Source organism: Xyrauchen texanus, chromosome 8, assembly GCF_025860055.1.
Source record: "Xyrauchen texanus isolate HMW12.3.18 chromosome 8, RBS_HiC_50CHRs, whole genome shotgun sequence".
Lineage (NCBI taxonomy): Eukaryota > Metazoa > Chordata > Actinopteri > Cypriniformes > Catostomidae > Xyrauchen > Xyrauchen texanus.
The window spans coordinates 959,178-980,176 of record NC_068283.1 but is presented as its reverse complement, the minus strand read 5'-3'; the positions used below and the strand labels follow the sequence as shown (position 1 = coordinate 980,176).

General features: G+C 43.4%; 1 protein-coding gene across 1 annotated transcript in view; it reads right to left on the bottom strand.

Moving 5' to 3' along the window:
* Nucleotides 1-20,999, bottom strand: part of LOC127647473 (cytohesin-3-like) — a 96,760-nt gene that overhangs the window by 24,948 nt on the left and 50,813 nt on the right. Inside the window, exons 4-9 of the mRNA XM_052131738.1 lie at nucleotides 20,106-20,172; nucleotides 18,243-18,361; nucleotides 17,842-17,922; nucleotides 16,708-16,820; nucleotides 2,741-2,889; nucleotides 1,956-2,067 (exon numbers count right to left, since the gene is read on the bottom strand). Of these exons, the coding sequence (XP_051987698.1) occupies nucleotides 1,956-2,067; nucleotides 2,741-2,889; nucleotides 16,708-16,820; nucleotides 17,842-17,922; nucleotides 18,243-18,361; nucleotides 20,106-20,172 (641 nt within the window). The remainder of the gene's footprint in view (nucleotides 1-1,955; nucleotides 2,068-2,740; nucleotides 2,890-16,707; nucleotides 16,821-17,841; nucleotides 17,923-18,242; nucleotides 18,362-20,105; nucleotides 20,173-20,999) is intronic.

The following is a 20,999-nucleotide window of genomic DNA, read 5'->3' as shown; positions in this document are numbered from 1 at the left end:
GGCCTGAGGCTGGAAAATAAGATTTCTTGAAAGTAGTAACCTTTTACATTGGAAAATTAAAAATTTTCTAAAATTTACATTCACAAATTGCACCGTTTTCTGATAAAGAGCCATACACAGAGAATCTCAAAATAGTTCAAATTTTGGGTTGTTTTATTCATATTTTTTTATTAGTTCAATTTGTGTTGTAACTGATTTAATCCTTGCATTTACTCAGTGGGGTACAAACATTTCCCAGTGTACATTCCCACAAATCCATAAGGTTTATTTTTAGAGTATAACATTTGTATTATTTAAGTGGAAAAAGACCCCAATGCTGTAGACTGCTGAGGGGGACACATAATTATTATGCTGTATAATGTGTATCTTTATTTTTAGCATATTTATAGGAATGTCGGGGACATTTCACAAAAGAAAAGGAATGTGTGTTGTGAGCCAGACAATAGCGCAAAAGTGTAATGCTAAAGCAGATTGTGCACTGACCGCACGCAGCCTTGTTAAGACAGTCACACTATAAAATTTGTACTGATTTTCAGTCGATTGTTGGGACAATCAGAAGGAGTCATGTGTGCCTTTAACAACCCCAGTGTCTCAACTAATGACGCTAGCGACCTAAAGTACATTCGACATGTTTGAAAATATTGCAAGTAGCAAATGAGGTGGACTCTCATGGCCTTGAAAGTGACCAATGAGCTTCTTCTCACAGTGAAGAACTGACAACTGACACCATCAAGTCTCTATGATAGTCTGGTCTCTAGATATGGATAGGGTCCCTCCATTAATATCAGGATTTTTTTGCCCGTTTTATCGTCTCCCAGATGAAAATCATAAGTCAAAGTAACAGTACATCTTTCCTGAATAAACCACACTTTTTATGTAGTCAGTTCCTATGAGACTTTATAATACTACTAAGGGAATCTCTGTCAGAGATGTGAGAACCTCATTAGGACATCAATGAACAGCACTGTGTTCACAGCTTTCAGTGACACCACCTAAAGCTTAAATTTGCCTCTCAACGATCATCTGTAGTTTACAATAGTGCTGGACATTTATACCATGTGTGAGGGTGGAAATATGTCAACCAGTAGAAATTTTGCTAACCCATTTTTACAGTGGTAGATATGTATTTGTGGAGCTATCTCTGAAAAGTACTGCTTTATGTTTTCTTCTTACGACTGCAAACATGGAGTAATGTGAAATGACATGTGCAGGACAAGTTCCAAACAAGTGAAAACAAGAAAACACTTGTTATTAAGTAGTGTTTGTTGGGCACAACGCAGAATTGAGTTGTTTATGGTTACTGATTAACATTGCAACTTGTGCAACTTATCTGCTATAAAAAAACACCTTGAATTAGAATTTAGAGTTGGTACTATCTGCTTTATAATATTAGTTTGATGGTTTTGAGTATTTAGTTTTTAACTCAAATGTTACATAATGTGCAGCTGTTTATGCCAAGTGTACAACTACACTGCAAAACATCATTTTCTTTCTTTTAAACCCTTTTCCAGTAAAACAATCTAGACATCTTTAAAACAATATGCATTTACTTGAGGAGCAAATCTAACAAAATAATATTTGCCACTGAGGTAAGAAAAAAATGATTAATTCAATGGAGAAAATCACATTTGAAATGTATTCTACATAAATAATATTATTTTAGTCAGTAATTTTCTGGTGTACAAATATAAGTAATTAACGTAATTGAAAGCCAGTAACTAATCTGGTCACAAGAATTTATGTTACATGTAATGTGTTACATTACTTTTTAAATAACAATGTAATAAGATTACAGTTATTATTTTGTTTGCAATCAGATAACACCAAACAATATTATATTAATATTAAATGACATAAAATGACTCACACCGTGATATAAGATATTGGTAAGCCTGCCCACCACTAGCTAATCTTCACATCTGGGCAGTGAATGACAGTACTATGAGCTAACTGACCTAACTTGAGCAGCCAGCCCTCTCTGTCGGGGTTGAAGAAAGTGTGCGTGAGGTCATTGCCGTCATCTTCAGGGATTTTGAAAGGTTCACTCTTGATGCTCTCATACAGGTTCTGAAGGAAAGAGAGAGACATTAGTGCTCATGATCTATGCAAATGAGTACATTTACAAGCCTGCCTGTGTAAAATATTTCAAATATTCGTATGGCTGCTGCTGCATTACTCATGGTCATGCAGGTTTAGATTTTGTCTATGGAAAGTGACACAAATGCAGTAAGAGAAGAGTTAGTTACGTTAGAAACAGATTCAGCCCTTTTGGAAAATCCAGCTTCTAGTCATGTCCTGTATCCAAAGTATGTCAAATGAGTAGGATGTTAAAATACTAACTATGCATGATACAGTAGGTAAACAATATCCAGATGACCAATAACAAGCTGGTTTAGGTGGTTTACAAGTTGCTGAGGTCAACCTGGTAGTCCACCTTGGTGAACCCAGTGGGAGCCTGGTTGAGCTGGTTAACCATGTTCCAAATCAGATCTTGGTTTCCATGTTTGACCACCTTAATTTGGTATGACCTGGATTTTCCTGCAGAGGGCAGAACTTCTTCATATAATATATCTGTTATGATATTGTGTTGGTGAGAGCAGAGGCTGTGATGGGAATGCTGTTATGTTGCATATTGTTAGTATTATTAATAGTTAAAAGGACAGTGTATGATTTCAGCATTTGTAGTGAAGTTAATCGGTGACTTTCAGTGTCATAAAGGCTTCAGTGATGGTGTGATTACCCTGAGCAGTTCTTCTGGCAGGTCTCCTCCTTCATTAATGCCTCTGTTCATCGAGATGAATCGCTCGACAGCGGGTTTGTCTCTGACGTTTGGGTTGTGAAGGCTAGTGTTTAACATGATGATGGCGAAGGAAAGGACATAACATGTGTCTGCAAACACAGAGAGACATGAAGAATATGTCAACATGTCTTTTAATAACCATCTATCAAATGACTCTATAACTCGGGATGCATGACTCTATGGCTCTGTCCACAGGCGATTTTACCAGCGATTTGAGTTCCTTACTTGACTCAACTGCAAACTACATGTAGGCCATATTATAACGATAAATGTGCAGTCACACTTCACGCTCCATTTACTCACATTCAAACTCATCAGAACGAGGGAGACCGGAAAGGAAAATCAAGCTTGTGCGAAGAAATTTGGCATTCCGCTATGCACGACGGTTCAGGTTTGGTGAAGTCTGACCTTTGAACTCGGATGACAAGACGACAAGTGACCAATAGAACATTGAAACATCACACACTAACCTCTTGTCTCAACAGAAATACATATTTCAAAGCTGCGTGATTGTATTGTTGCAGGAGAGTGAGTGCACTGTATATTTTAAGTATAACATTATTGCTATTTGTAATTAATTTTTTATGAAAACCTTGAGCGTGACATGTCTGTTGCGATGTCCAACGGCTTAAAAGATATAAAAAGCCATGTAAAAGATGAAAACACTTGAATTCACGGTGCGTTATGGAAGTTGGCGGTCGCTGCAGATCTCTTTTGACATGCTTTGTTTGCTGTGATTCTCTGATTCCCTTCATGGGCATCATGGGTAGTTTAGTTCCTTATCAGGAATTGTGCTATTAAACAAGACTTTTCTTTAATGAAAATGAAACGTGGATTGATGTCTACAACAGAGGCATATACCATCGATTATAACCTCGGAGCTCACGGTAGGCCTGTCTTCAAAAATCGTTAAAAAATGAATTAGCCTATGGAGAAAATGAATACGGTTTTCACTTCTGGAACCAGACTGTTGCGCTCTTTGAGCAAATAATGATGTTTGAACTGAAGCTCACATCATTGTCAGAGTCCGTGTCAGCAATAGCAGACTGTAAACTGGTTTGGTTGGGGCGATGGAGGAGTCAGGAGACAATGAGGCAGGTTCAAGGTTAGTATCTTTAATTTCTGTACTTCGACACAGATACAACGGTAACCGTCGTTAGAATTGTACACAACAGGGCACAGGTCTCCACTCTCTGGCTGTCGTGTTTCATGCATTCACTCTCTCCCCCTCTCGACATTTGGCGTTCCTTAAATGTCTCTCTCCGTATCACTATAACAAGACACAGGTGTTAGAGGTAATTAAAACCCAGGTGACAAGCCTTACCGCTCTCTCTCGCCCGCGAGACCGACACACGACCACGCCCCCCATGCCACATGCCCCCACCGCTGACTCAGGCTGGGGCAACATCCGACCTGCCTACTCCCCCATTTCTGGAGAGAAAGTCGGCCACAACCATCTGCGCCCCCGGCCTGTGGACCACCTTGAACTTAAAGGGCTGGAGAGCCAGATACCAACGGGTGATTAGTATCCTTCATGCGGTGGAGCCACTGCAGAGAGGCGTGATCAGAACAGAGGGCGAAGGCCCGCCCCAGCAGGTAGTAGCGGAGCGTCAGAACCGCCCACTTAATCACAAGGCACTCCTTCTCGATGGTGCTATATTTCATCTCCCTGAAGGAGAGCTTGCAACTAATAAACAGCACCGCCCGCTCCTCCCCTCCGACCACCTGCGAGAGCACTGCGCCCAGCCCCCTGTCAGATGCATCAGTCTGCAAAATAAAGGGGAGAGAGAAATCAGGTGCATGAAAAAGCGGCCCCCCACACAGTGCAGATTTTACCTTAAGGAAGGCCTGTTGGCACGACTCTGTCCACTGGACCGGATCGGGAGCCCCCTTTTTAGTAAGGTCAGTCAGCGGGCTGGTGACATCAGAATAACTAGGCACAAACCTTCGGTAGTAGCCCGCCAGCCCCAAAAACTGCCTTACCCCCTTTTTGGTCTTGGGTGCTGGGCAGGCTGCGATCGCTGCGGTTTTGTCAACCTGTGGACGCACCTGCCCGTGACCCAAGTGGAACCCCAGATACCGAACTTCCACCCGTCCAATTGCACACTTCTTCGGGTTTGCCGTGAGTCCGCCCGCCTCAGCGCTCTCAGGACCGCCCTCAGATGTTGCATATGCGCGCCAGTTATTACTGTAAATTATAATGTCATCTAGATATGCGGCGGCATATGCCGTGTGTGGTCTGAGGATCTTATCCATAAGGTGCTGAAACGTGGCCGGGGCTCCAAACAAGCCGAACGGAAGTGTTACAAATTGGTGTAATCCGAACGGTGTTGAAAAAGAGTTTTTTTCTCGGGACATTGGAGTTAAAGGGATCTGCCAATACCCCTTCGTTAAGTCCAGCGTCGAGTAAAATTGAGCCGCGCCCAACCGATCGAGTAACTCGTCAATATGCGGCATTGGATATACGTCAAATTTGGACACCGCGTTCACTTTCCGATAGTCAACACAGAAGCGGACCGAGCCATCGCTCTTCGGTACCAGGACTACCGGACTGGCCCAATCACTGTGCGACTCTTGTATCACCCCCATTTCGAGCATTGCCTCTAATTCCTCCCTAACGACCCTTTTCTTGTGTTCCGGAGGCGATAGGGCCGGCTACTGAACCACCATGCCCGGGGTGGTCTCGATATGGTGTTCTATGAGGTTCGTGCGACCGGGCAGGAGAGAAAATACGTCTGCGAACTCCGCTTGCAGCCTCGCAACATCCGTCAGCTGCGACAGCGAGAGGTGGTCTCCGCAAGGGATCGGGGTAAATGAATTTGCTTTGAGCGATATCTCCGGTCTGAGCTCCGCCTTCTCCGGAACTACCGTCGCTAAGGCTACCGGTACCGCCTCCCTCCATGATTTGAGGAGGTTGAGGTGGTACGTTTGACGTGCCCCTCTCCTATCCGTTCGCTTAACCTCATAATCGAGATCTCCAACTCGTCGCGTGACCTTAAAGGGTCCTTGCCACTTGGCGAGTAATTTGGAGCTCGAGGTGGGCAGTAACACAAGTACTTTATCTCCCTGTGAAAATTCCCTTAGCCGAGTGCCCCTGTCGTACAGTCGGCGTTGGCGTTCTTGCGCTTGGAGCAAATTCTCCTGTGTTACCCGTCCCAAAGTGTGGAGTTTTGCTCGAAGGTCAAGAACATATTGAATTTGGTTTTTGCTATCCGAAGGTCCCTCCTCCCAAGCTTCCCGTATGACATCAAGCACGCCCTGTGGCCGGCACCCATACAGTAGTTCAAACGGAGAAAAGCCGGTGGAGGCTTGGGGGACCTCTCGTACTGCAAACAGCAGGGGTTCAAGCCATTTATCCCAGTTTTTAGCATCTTCGGTATGCGAACTTACGTAATCATGTTTTTCAAGGTCTTATTAAATCGTTCCACCAGTCCATCGGTCTGCGGGTGGTAGACGCTGGTACGAATCGACTTAATGCCTAACAATTCATATAGTTCGCGAAGTGTACGTGACATGAATGTCGTGCCTTCACCAACTGACATTCCCGGCACGCCGCACACCACCTGCGAACGTCTGCGTGAATGCCCGGCCAAAAGAAACGGGCCATTATACGGTTCAAAGACTTTTCGTGACCTAAGTGGCCGGCCATTGGATTATAGTGAGCCGCCTGGAAGAGTGTTTCCCGACGGCTCTTCGGTACTAATAGCTGTGTTGTAGCATCTTTGGTTTGAGTGTCCTGCATCACTCGATACAACTGCTCTTTGATAATAGCAAAGTACGGGTATGTGAGCGCAACACCAGGCTGGAGCTGTTGACCATCAATTACTTTCACTTGGTCTCTTCAAAGGGACTCGTCACGCGACTGCTCCAGAGGAAAATCCCCCACAGGGAAGCCCCTGAGGGCGGAAACACCCCTGTCTGCGTCATCTTGACGCGGAGCCGACGTTGACGGACCCGGCAGCGCCTCCCCAGCCATAGTATCACACGCCACACCTCGCGCCACCACTCGGCAGGACCCATCCACACACATTACCCTCAGTACATTTTCAAAGCCGGGCCAATTGGTTCCCAAGATTAGTGGATGGGTGAGGCGGGAATTAACCGCAGCCTCGACTCTATGCCTTTTCCCCCTGAATCGTATCTCAATGGTAACCACTGGATATTTGTGAATGTCACCATGCACACACCTCACCCTCACCAATTTATCTCTATCCAATGCCCGCCTTGCACCAAGCGTTGGTGGATCGAGGTTTGAGAGCAACCTGTATCCACCAAAGCTTGATGTGTATCCCCTTCACCCTTACCGGTATGCGATACATTCCTGCCCGATCGGGGCGGCCTGTGGAGCGTCGGGATTCGAACCAGTGTCCCCACCTCCATCACTGGACACCGCTCCTGGCTATGTCCGGCTTCCCCGCAGCTCCAACAGACCGGCCCAGGTCTTCCTTCCGCACTCGTGGGGGCGGGCTCGCCAACCTGGGTAGAATAACGGAGAGAGACGGGGGTTTGAAGGGGCAGAAAAGGGAAAGGGTCCTCTGGACCGGGGTCGGGGTCTGGGTGGGCCTCCCCACCTACGAGGAGCCGGAACTGGGCGGGAGTGAGGGGAGCGGGGAGAAGGGGAGGGAATAGTATGCACAGGGGGTGGAGAGAGGGAGAGAGAGGGAGGTGATACTGCCTCGCCGTCTCCTGGGAACGCCGCCATGTAGTCCTCTGCCAGCTGGACGGCTCCATCCAACGACGCTGGGCGGTGGCACTGGACCCACTCCAACATGCCTCGGGGAAGCTGGGAGACGAACTGCTCCAGTACGACCATGTCGACCACTTCCACGACGTCGCGGGTTCCCCCCACCAGCAGCCATTTCCGGCAGGCGTCACGGAGCTGTTGCGCAAACGCAAATGGGCGGCCATCCTTCCCGAAGCTTAACGAGCGGAACAACTGTCGATTCTGCTCCGGGGTGCGACCGACCCGTTGCTGGATGGCTTTTTTCAGGTGGCTATAGTCCAGGAGGCTGGCGGCGGGAAGTTGTTGTGCTGCCAGTTGCGCCTCCCCGGAAAGTAGGGGCAGCCACCTCCATACCTCCGCCACCTCCATACCTCCGCCGTTTTTTCGAACAGGTCGAGGAAGGCCTCCGGATCATCGCTTGGCCCCATTTTCGTGAGGGCAAGCGGTGGGGTGGGCACCGAGGAGGACGCAGCACCAGCCCCCTCTCCGGTGATCAGGCTCCGCAGTGCTTGCCGGTCTTCGGCTTGTGCCTGGAGCAAGACTTGGAAGCGTTGCTCTTGCTCCTGGCGAACCTCCAAGAGGGCATGGTGTTGTGTCTGCTGGATGCTGGTGAGGGCGTTGATGACTTCGGCCAGTGGTGAAGGCTCCATAGCAGCGCTCTCCTCCAAACCCGGGTTCTCGGCACCACTGTAAACTGGTTTGGTTGGGGCGATGGAGGAGTCAGGAGACAATGAGGCAGGTTCAAGGTTAGTATCTTTAATTTCTGTACTTCGACACAGATACAACGGTAACCGTCGTTAGAATTGTACACAACAGGGCACAGGTCTCCACTCTCTGGCTGTCGTGTTTCATGCATTCACTCTCTCCCCCTCTCGACATTTGGCGTTCCTTAAATGTCTCCGTATCACTATAACAAGACACAGGTGTTAGAGGTAATTAAAACCCAGGTGACAAGCCTTACCGCTCTCTCTCTCGCCCGCAGACCGACACACGATCACGCCCCCCATGCCACACAGACAATTCGAGGAGACACGTTTTCATGATATTTCATCAGCCAACTGTGTGATAAAAATAGTTTTGTGTAAATAATTGTGTAAATTTTGACTGGAAGAATGACAACAAATGTTAACTTTATCAATGGGTCCTTATATCTAGAGTTCTGGCAGATCTAAATCAGCCACATTGATAAAGTAGTGTGATAATATCCAAAAACTGAGAATTTAAATACTCAATCCAGAAATAATAATCGCTACATAATGTAGAAGAGTTGACTCTCCTCAGAAATATACAACAGAGCAATAATGTTGTTTGATTAATTTATATACAGATATACAGTTATGTGCAGGTGATGTAATGTATTGAAGAAGAGGTAGGATATGTTAAATAATATAAATGAAATATGGATATAAATAGGAATGGATGGATTGAATATTGCACATGGTTGTATTGACAAAGGCAGTTTTAACTGTTTATGAGGTGGATGGCCGGAGGGAAAAAACTGTTCTTGTGCTCAGAGCTCTGTAGTGCTGGCCAGTGGGCAACAGTTTGAAAAGGAAGTGTGCTGGGTGAATGGGGTCAATAATGATTTGACCAGCCCTTTTCATCACTCTGGATATGTACAGTTCTAGTAGGGTGGGTAGGGGAGCGCCAATAATCCTCTCAGCAGTCCGAACTATATTTGAAGTTTTCTGATGTCTGACTTGGTAGCTGAACCAAACCAGACAGTTATAGAAGTGCAGAGGACAGACTCAATAACTGCTTGAACTACCGCAGCTGGCGAAGGAAGTACAACCTTTGCTGGGACTTGTTCAAAATTGAGTCTATGTGGGTGTCCCACTTTAGAGATGGTAGTGCCCAGGAACCTGAAAGACTCCACTGCTGCCACAGTGCTGTTTAGAATGGTGAGTGGGGTCAATGTCGGGGTGTACCTCCTAAAGTCCACCATCATCTCCACTCTTTTGAGCATGTTTAGCTCCATGTTTAGGTTGTTTTGACTGCACCAGACAGCCAGCTGTTCAACTTCCCTTCTGTATACAGACTCATCGTCATCTTTGATGAGGCCTGAGTAAAAACGTTGCCTAGTGTCATTAAAAGTAGGATATTCCAGTAAAATGTGTTTTATAGACAGTGGTGTCTGACAAAAATCACATGTTGGTGGCACTTCCCCTTTCAATAAAAACATACGAGTAAGTCTGGAATGACCAATACGGCATCTTGTGTAAACAGTCTGGTCATGTATACACTCAAAAGGAAAACTTGTGAAAGATCTTTCACTGATCAATGGGCTGCGGTACCAAGTGAGTCTCTTGAAGTAAAGAGGCAATGGGATTAACAACAGCAGATAAACGCAGCAGTTCAGCAATGTTTACTTTAACCCCTTGGCAGTTCCACTGAATAATGTGATTATTCATTCTCATTCTCAAAATGTCCTTTAATTCTGCATTTGGGAGATAAACTAAGGCTATGAGAATTTATGTTCTTTTTCATTTCAATATCCTTTGAAATTTCAGTCTTTTGACATCTTTTTCCTTGATTAACTTTTGTTAATTGTGTTTACACAATTTTTCTCTCTGGATTTCCTTCTCTTTGATCCAAACTGGATAGACTTTTGATGATTCTGAGTGATCAGCTGCGCAGTTGATGCATTTTGCCAATCTTGTACAGCCTGATTCATCTCCTTCCTCTCCACAATTACAGCATACTGACTTCTTTTTACATCCTGCAGAGCCGTGGCCACATTTTTGACAATTAAAATATCTTAGGGGTTTTGGAATGAAGATGTTGACAGATACACTCATATTTTAATCATCTGGTCTTCTTTTTTATCATAATTCTTTTAACATTTGTTCACTATCAAAAAGCTACACTTTGATGCTGCGCTGATTTAGCGCTTTAGGAAAGTTTTTAGGAGTGACCAGCTGTGAATGTGTGTGCAACACGTCAATTAAATTTACTAGAATTTATAGCCTCCGCCGGTGACATCATCAGGATGTGCCGGTGCAGGGGCTATAAATAGATGTGCCACAGGTGCATCCTCAGGTCTTTTGTCTTCAGACAAAAGAGTTGTGCTTCTCAACCCTGTCAAAAACTTTCTACTTTCCTCTGTCAGGAGTTAGAATTTGTTAGAATGTGAGCAGAAAACCTTTTCTCTTTCAAGAATGACTGATAAAAAAAAGCAAGTGGTGCGTGTTCCCGTGTTTACGCTGTATGGCTGAAACGGACACACCAGTTTTAATTTGTGTGTTTGGGGGAAGAGCATGCTGCTCTTGCGTTGGGGTGGGGCGGGTGCGAGCATTGCGATCTGTTTTCAGTCAAAAGGATTCGCACTCATCTCACTTACTTCTGAGAGCCAGTGCCCACTCTTCCATCGTGGGGTTCTCGTATGGATCTGGCTGAGGAGTGAGAGACGGATCACTCGCGCTCTCCCCAGATTCAGCAAGTCCTTCTTGTGATCCTGAAGAGTGCTCCAGCACCTCTTTGGTACATGAGGGGGATGCTGAATCTCTTGAGTCTGCGGACTTCGAGCTACCCACCTCTGAGCATTCCACGCACGATAATAAAGCAGCTGAGGAATTATTCAAGGTGGTTACTTGGGCTGTGGCCAGACTACAGTTAGACTGGCCACGCAAACAAGAGACCCCCAAACGCTCCAAACTGGAAGACAGATTTCTGTCTGGTGGCCTAAGGAAGGGTACGTTACATCAGTCCCTTCCTTTATTCCACCTTATACTTCCCGTGTCTTCGTTCCCTCGACGTTGACATATTCAACTATCGTGGGTGCTGAGGCACCGGGGTATTCCATGATGCTGCCGGTAGAGGAGACACTTGCGGGTTATCTCTCGCCTGGCTCGGCATCATCAATAAAGAGACCTACTCTCCCCACAAAGCTGTGCAGGACCACCTCTATGCTTATCAGACAGCAGGTCAGGCTGGTGCTGCCCTGCACACTATAACAGCCTGGTGACCTGTTAAAGGACTTGAGTGCAGGTAGTACAATCGACGAAGAGGCTTTCGTAGAGCTTTGTCATGCCACAGATCTGTCTCTCCGGGCGACCAACAGACCGCTCAAGCCATTGGCCGGTCTATGGCTGCTTTGGTCAGCACAGAGAGACACTTATGGCTAAATCTTTCGGGTATCAGAGACAAGGACAAAGTGTTTCTCCTCGATGCCTCAATTTCGCCTTCTGGCTTATTTGGTGACTCTTTGAACACTTTTATCACCAGGTTTCAGGAGGCGAAAAGACATGAGGAAGCCTTCGGGCTATTCCTTCCTCGCCACACTCAGGGGGAGGGGCCACCGGCCACCCAGCCCCGCCTCGGTCCTTCTAGAAGAGAGGCTCAAAAACAGAGCATGACGAATCGCGTTAGAGATTCGTAGAGACTGGGGACTGGCCAGACTTCAGGACCGTCATCTCCAAGAAGAGAAAGCCCTGTGAAACTTCCACCTGTACCCTCCCGATACCCCCATGAAACCTCTCCATTCCCACCACCTCTGGTGTTTCTGGAGTTAGCGGTTTCCAGCTAAATGTTGGGTGTTCCGTTGCTTCCTGCCGCAGTCCAGGATGCTGCACACTCGACATCCCCTCAACAGGAAGTGTCAAAATTGATACCCAGTGGAAGCTACTGCCAGGTGTTTCTATGTGGGTCCTAAGAACAGTAGAAAAAGGCTACAGAATTAAATTTGTTCGCCATTTGTCTGGCTCCTTTGCGACTCCGGGGCATCCGCATTCTGAATTATAAAGATGACTGGCTGATACAAGCACAGTCACAATAACTGGCATTACAGCACAGGGACATCATCTTAGCTCATCTGGTTTCTCTGGGGTTGAGGCTCAACGCCAAGAAAAGCGTCCTTTCTCCCACTTAGAAAACGACCTATCTGGGGATCGTATGGAATTCAATCACAATGTGGGCATAATTGTCTCCCGTTCGAATCGAGTCCATTCAGAACACCCTGAGCAAAGTCAGGCTTGGCCAAGGTTGCACTGTTTATCAATATCAATGTATACTAGGTTTCATGGCATATGAGTCCTCGGTGATCCCTTTGGGCCTTCTGCACATGAGACCATTTCAGTTATGGCTCAAAGCCAGGGGATTTCATCCAAGGGCCAGTCCCCTAAGGCTGATAAGGGTTATGCGCCGCGTGCTTCGTACCCTTTCTATGTGGTTCATTCTAGGTGCATCTTGCCGTCGCAAGTTGCTAACGACAGACGCCTCCCTGACGGGCTGGGGAGCAGTCTTAAGTGATCATCCAGCTCAAGGGGAATGTGAGGGTTATCAGCTCGATTGGCACATTAATTGCCTTGAGATGATGGCTGTATTTCAGGCTCTGAAATCCTTCCTCCAGTATCTGAGAGGCTGCCATGTCCTGGTGCGGGTGGACAACACAGCAGTAGTCTATTACATAGATCATCAAGGAGGTCTACGTTGACGCCAGCAGACTGGCATGGCAGATTCTCCTTTGGGCTCAGGGCAAGCTCCTGTCAATCAGGGCAGATTATATCCCTGGATGCCTGAATGATTTACTGTCCAGACAGAAAATACAGATGGGGGAGTGGAAACTCCACCCCGAGGTAGAGGAACAAATCTGGTTGAGATTTTACAGAGCAGAAGTGGACCTCTTCGCCTCCCAACAGACAGCGCAATGTCCCCTCTACTTCTCTCTTAGTCACCCAGCCCCCCTTGGTCTGGACGCATTGGCACATATATGGCCAAGAATGCGCCTGTATGCATTTCCTGCTCCTGGGAGTCTTGTCCAGAGTTCGCCAGCAAGGGTCCTGCCTCTTACTGATAGTGCAGTGCACATAATGCAGATCCAGTTAACTGCCAGATTGCTTCAGTTTTGGACTTTCTGCAGGAAAAATTATCAGCAGGCACATGCCCCGCCACTCTCAGGGTTTATGTGGCCGCTCCATCGGCTTGCCACACCTTGACTGACTGGAAGCCGTTGGGGACACATCCTCTGCTCACTCGCTTCGTTCGTGGAGCCATGCGATTGAGACCTCCTGCTAGGACCAGGATCCCTTCCTGGGCCTTAGCAATAGTCCTTGAGGGTCTGGTTGAGACCCCCTTTGAACCACTAGATTCAACGTCTGATAAACTTCTGACTCTCAAGATGGTTTTTCTTATGGCAATTACTTCTCTAAAAGAACTGGGGATATGCAGGCCCTGTCTGTCTTGCCATCCTGCTTAGATTTTGTCCTGACTACCTGCCTAAGTTTCCTTTCTTGACCGTACATCCGGTCACTCTGGAAGCCTACTGCTTCCCGCCGTTTACAACGCTGGAGCAGGAAAGACTTATCCAGTCCTTCAGACTTATGTCCACCGTACTAGCCGGTGGCGTAAGTCAGGGCAACTATTCGTTTGTCATGGGGGCCGTAACAAGGGGGAGGCCGCCACCAAGCAAACAATGTCACATTGGATGAGGGATGATATCCCTCTGCAGCATGTTTGTAAAGCGGCAGACTGGTCCTCTCCGCACACATGTTCATGCCACTCCGGGCTCTTATGTCCTTGAGTCAACATCACAAGCTCATGTCTGAGACCTCTCGCGCTCTTGTGAGCACAACTACACAACCGTAAGGGGTCCAGACATCCGCAGTGCGGCGGCGTGGGTATTCTCGTTCCCAAAGTGCTAAATCAGCGCAGCATCAAAGTGTAGTTTTAATAGGGAACGTCTCAGGTTACTTAACTGTAACCCCTGTTCCCTGATAAAAGTGGAACGAGATGCTGTGCTTCATTGCTGCACTGAGGATGCCCCAGGACTGCTCTTCAGACAAAATACCTGACGATGCACCTGTGACGAATCTATTTATAGTCTGTGGCTGCAGGCTCAAAAACACTCCAATCAGTGCAGTCAAATCAAGCTTGTAGTTCCAGATCTGCTTTATTAGTCTAACTCTTTACAGACCTTACTACAGGTTTAGATGATTTTAGTTTCTGCCTGTAGACTGGAACAAGATGAACCAGACAGTGATCAGAGGGTCTCAAAGCTGCTCTAGGGACAGAGCGATATGCATTCTTTATTGTTGTGTAGCAATGATCCAGTGTATTTCTGTTTCTGGTGGGGTACTTCGCATGTGAGATTTGCCTTGTTAAAATCTCCAAGAATAATAAAAAGTGAGTCCGGGTGTTGTTGCTCCATGTCGGTGATCTTATCAGCCAGCTGTTGCAAAGCTGCACTCACACACATGTGGAGGAATATTAAAAACATACAAGAATACACGAGGAAAACTTCTGTGATGAGTCGAAAGGCTTACAGTTTATGAAGAGCGCTTCTAAATTTGGACAGCACATCATCTTTGCCGTTGTTACATCTGTACACCAACATTCATTAAAACACATTCTACCACCTCTCGTTTTCCCTGTTAACTCCACGGTGTGATCAACTCTGAACAGCTGGAAGCCCGAAAGATGTAATGCACTGTCCGGAATGGCATCACTCAGCCAGGTTTCCATGAAGCACAATGCAGCAGAATTTGCAAAGTCCTTATTTTTGTGGGTGAGGAGAAGTAATTTGTCCGTTTTGTTAGGAAGAGATTGGAGAATCGCTAGATGGATGCTTGGTAGTACGGATCATGGTTCGAAAGTCGTGCTGTCAGAGACTGACCAGCGCGCTAGATCGCTTCCCACGTTTGCGTATTTTAACGAGCTTGTACAGCACAGCTGCTCCTCTTACCAAATTGTCCAATCGAACATCTGAATAATAAAAAACGGTAAAAAATGTACTCACTTGTGCTGCCGAATATTCAGCAGCTCATCTCTAGTAAAACTGATCGGAAATAAATTACTAAACACAGGACAAACAAACAAAAACAGCAAAAGAATTGGAAAGCTCCATACCGAGGCGGCCATCCACAGTGCCATTTTAGGATTAAAAAACTCACTGGAACTACCTGTGATTTAATTTGTATTAATGCACACATTCCAGCCAATCAGAATCGAGTTTTCGAACAAACCATGGTATAAATAACTTTAATAACTTTGTTTTAAAGTTATTTTGCATAAACAATACGTGTGGTTAAATTTAATATATTATTTTATAGCTTTATAGTCTCTCTCATTTCTCTCTTGCACCCCCTGATTTAAATCCCTACAATGGGCCCAGTGTGAATAGGCTTTTGAATGAATAAATAAAAAAAACATAAACTGAATTTTTTGATGATTTATGTGATAGTATTGTGCTACTCTGAAATTCTGCACTTTTTTGCTGCTTGAGTCGATCAAAAAAAAATTTCACTTAGTATTGCTGTTAGTATTTCTTGTAAAACATTATTTAAATCATGACATGAGCGTGGGCTTACAGTCACTAGTGTGGGTGTGAATGTGGGTGTTAAACAGGAGGAAAGTCTTCTTACAGCTTCAGTACAGAAGTGTCCCAGTTCATCTCTTAACACATAATGACATGAGCTCTTAATTCAGCCAGTGCTACAGAACAAGTGTTAGTTCAGATGCAGCATTAACCAGCAGCTGACAGCCATTTAACCCCTGTGTCTGTGTGGCGCTAACGACCCAGTGGGGAGCAATCGCTCATTCTGTAGCATGTGTAGTCCTGCACCGCATGCATATGCATATGCATGAGCAAAACGCATTGTTCATCGTCATGTCCCCTTGCACCTCGCAAACCTTGTGGTTTGACGAGGCATGTGGGATTTGTCCATGCAGGGGCGAAACAATTAAAGCAACAGTCAATAAATCTATCAGCTGTGATCAGATAATGATATTTGATATAGAGCGCAACAGGGCTCGCCCACTTTTGGTTGTACTTGTAATGATAAATTAATGCTTCCTGTTGGAGAGCAGTTGAATGACTCTATGTCCCCATCATCAGAACCCCTGTAACTGGGTTCCAGAACAATTCCCAATAATTTCTTCCATAGGGATTCCATAAAATCCTTTATAAAAGAGTTCTAAGCCATGAACCCAACCAACAAGCTCTGAGGTGAATCACAACATTACAAACTTTGTGTCAGGCCATTATATCAATAAAAACAAATCTTATTAGTTATCCATTATTGATTGACAACATGAAAACTAGATTAATTTTCTCTTTAATTCGATTTCATTTTCATTTGTGTTGTAGTACACAATTAAAGTTGTTTTTGTTCTTTTGCAGATTCTAGTTTTTATTTCTATTTTAGTTCAAATATTTGTTCACTGCTAGTAAATTTCGCTCATGTTTGACCTGTGGACTGAAAGACTCCAGGGTTGCACTGGCAGTACCGAGACGCAAACGCCTCCATCATTCTGTCGATCTTCTGCGCTTCACCAGGAAGTCTGAAACTCCAGAGAAACTGTCTGTGTGGAGAAAACACCATCAGAACATCATTCAGGTATGAATCTCACCAAAACAAGTCTAGGTCACTTTTCACCCCAGGATAAAACAATGGGGGAAAGTGCAAAATGAAAATGAAACTTATTTTTGGACCATTCATATTTTGTGCACTGGGATATAATCACACCTCAAAATTGTAATTAATGTAATGAAGAAAAAAATTATTGGCATTTTACATTTTGATAGTTTTATTTTTTTTGTGGTTTTCATTATTTTTAATGGTGTTTCTCCTTAGAAACCCATTACAACAGTAAAACAATACTGAAATACTTTTTGGTTCATTTAAATTAGCATCAGTTCAATTTAAAGCTGAAGTATGCAACTTCTGTGTTAAAATCATTTCTCCTAATCCAGCTTAACATTCAGAGATAACTATAATTAAGCCATACATAGGTACATTTTCTCGTAAACTGTAAGCAACTTGTCCCACTTAGACCCACCCCAACAATGTTACTCAACCAATGGTATGAGTTGGGGCGGGACCATCTCTTTGTTTGACAATGGCAGATGGGGGCATATTCAGAAAGCTACACATTTTCTACCTTGAAAACCAACAAATACTACCATGATTAATTTCAGTAATATGTCATTATAATTTTTTCCTATTACAGTAATGACAATGATATTTTTCCAAATTACAGTAATTAAAATTTTGGGGTTTAAATGTGCACAATTAATGCACCGAAAGACACCACCAAATTTGGCAGGATGGTCCCAAATCTCTATAGGCTTCATTTTCTTTTATCAAAATACAGTATATGATACAGCACACTCACTCAGTAAGCAAAAATAGGGCTTCAACTTTATTTGATTAAGACTAAATTACGCTTTGGCCAACTTCATGGCCTTAATCAGCCTTTCTTTTGAAATATGACAGATTTGGTAAGATTCACCCCCATACTATAAAGTAATATTAATTGAAACATTTAGAAGCAAAAAATGAAGCGTTCATGCAGTTCCAGGGGAAGAATATGTTTTTCTCACCGTAATGCCTGAACAAGGTTGAGGTCAGCAAATTCATGGAGCTCTACAAAAGCCTGGAGCACTTTAATGTTGAATTCATCCCTAGGAGAAAACAAAACAAAAAAAAAACACACAAAGAGGAGATGTTTATTTTCTGCAAATCAATATTTGTATTTAAAAGCACAAGACTTCTGAGATCTTTCTATGCATCATGAAATCTTGTTTGGTCATATCCCAAGAGGTGGACCGTTTCCTTCCCAGAAGCACATGTTGCATTTCACTGCTTCTTTTCTGCACACTAAATCCAGACAATCAATTGGAGGATTTCTGCCATGCACCTTTGAATCACACATCATACAGTGCGACAGACTTACACAGAACACAAGAGGTCCAAAAATGAAAGGAATGAAGCAGCGGATTACCGTTCCCCTAAGTAATCCCCAATAACGGTTTTGTTCAAGCCCTCTCCTTTATACAGGAACTGAGAGATGTCTTCAGGGGTCTGATGCAGGAGGTCATTCTCAAGCAGAAACTGGATCCCCTACAAGGAGTTTGATTTAAAAAAGGATTTTATTATCAACCGTATAAATGTCAGGACAATTACGTAAAAAATTACCAATATTAATACAGCGAGGTCCAAAAGTCTAAATGCATATGTGAAAATGCTATTATTTTGCATAGAAATAATGTCATTTGAATTAGTATTATGCATCTGTCGGTGTTCTTCTTATTATTATTCTTCCTCTGACCGGGAGTCTATGGCAGCTCATAGATCATATATAAAGTTGTGAAATTTGGCACACTGGAAACGGAGATTCTAAACATCCTTCAAATTCTGAAAAATCGACCTCATACGCTCGCCAGCCACCAACAATTCAACGTTGCACATATGACTCTCTTTATAACTTTTGATCTGAATGGCCATGAAACAAAATACACTTTCCTCTAAATCCTTATAACAATTGGCACCATGGTTACAATTTGCCTAACTATATTTTCTGGCATTTTTAATTTTCTGAAAAATTAAAAAAATAACTTTTTTTACTTTTTCAAACTACTCCTAGAGCGTTCAATTGATTTGCACCAAGTTGTGCACAGATTATCTACTGACTATGAAGACCAAATGTTATTAAAAGATTTGTGATATACCAAACCGTTCTTGTATAACACATCGACAAATTCGATTGTGCACACCAAAGAGGTTGTCAAGCTATATCTTGGCAACACTTTGGCATATTGCATCGAAACTTGGTATTTGTTATAACATCATGCCATGAGGGTACCTGAACATTTTTGGCACAGTGCCATGTAATGATCAATAAATATGAAAAATGGCTATTTTTTGCTTATGCATATCTTTTGAATAAATTGGCCTAAAATCATGAGCCTGGTCTCTTTAGATTCCTTGGTGCACACAGAGTTTTATCCAATGTTAATTTATGAAGCCAAATTGGGCTTCAGCCATTTTCAATTTTGTCATTGAATGTTGTACTGTACTTTACAAACCACAAGCATCTTTGAGACATTGGCACCATGCTGTGACAAAATGTTAAAAAAATGCTTATAACTGTAATTTGACCTACTGTAATGAGACGGTCTCTTATATTCCTTTAAGTCACGTTGAGTACAATGATACCAATTTTTGCCAATGTGGACCATGCTTCCTTTCCAAAATCAAATATTATTGCCAAAGCTGTGCTTGGCCTTGTAATTGATGCTTACAGCTAAATTTTATTAACAGATTTTGAAATTACATTCTTTTATTATATTATCAGAATTATAATTTGTGTGAAAATGTTTAGCTAAGTTAAACCATTTGAGAATTTATAAGCATTTGGTATGACCACCTTTTATTTTCCTTTACTGACAGCATGCGTTTGAGCTGGCATAAACTAAACCTGATAATTATGTTATCCAGCATGATTTGAGAATGATCATATTGTGTGCTTCAATGGATGCAAGAAAATCTGACCTTTCAAATGAGTTAACATGGTCAAATGTACTTACATTTGATTTCTGAAAAAGAAACCGCATTCATTTGAAATCACAACATTTCTTTGTTTAAATTGTTTGTTTTAAAAATCTAGGTCTACTTCCATGTTTAAATTGGAATTTCCAATGTGATCTCAGACTTTTGGACCCCACTGTATGTCAGGGAAAATGCTGCAATGTCAGCTTTATTAAACAAACAGACCTTATGAATGCTAATGAAAACTAAATATGTCCGTGAAGAGTCCCAGTTATCAGTGAAGATAACACTACTAGACAATGAAAATTAAACATACTTTTTTGGGGTCCATGTTGAATTTTTTTCGTCCCATGGCAATTTGTTTGTTTCTTTGTGTTGTTTTGCTGCAAATGGAAATAAAAATGCACTAAGAATAAAGTAAGACAAAGAACCTCTTAAGACATTCCTGAGGATATCATGTGTGAACTAAATTCACTTCTAAACACTCTTGTGCAGCTAACACATTCATAACTATCAAACAGTTTACAGTCTCATGTCCTGTGCCTTATCCGTTAGCAGGATGTATTTAAAGGTATCATATACAGTATCAAGCATTTTATTACATTGTTTTACCCTGCTGTCTGCTTATAATGTATCAAAAAGATTTTACATCGAAAACAGAGTCTTATAATTAAATATACTATTACACTATAGTTTTCACGACCATTTCTCACACTCTGACCTCTACATGTTTTTATTATTTTTATTTTTTTTGCTGCTGTGCCTTTTAGACATTGGTGTATAAGTCCTCTTAAATCTGCAATGATATACACTCATGTATTATGTGAAAAAAGCAAGAATAATTCATTGAAATTACGGTAGTTCAATAATGTGCTGTATTACACCAATGAGAATAAGAGATTTTTTCCCACATTAAAGCTATGTGACAGTTCCTTAATTGCCATGAAAATAATGCCGCAATACAAAAAATCCCAATGGTTTTTAAAACGGGCTTTATTTTTCTGTTGACTTTGGGGTGAAATATGACAAGGTCGTTTTTTTCATGACATATGTTCAAATACTTTATTTGAACACTTTGGGTTAGTGGATTTCTACGAGATAATATTTCATCATCCATTTACTGACCACAAGTCAATCTATATTTTCATAGGCACAGTATGACTGTGTGCAGTACACATATTCTTTCTCCTGTCAAAGAGAGGACACACTC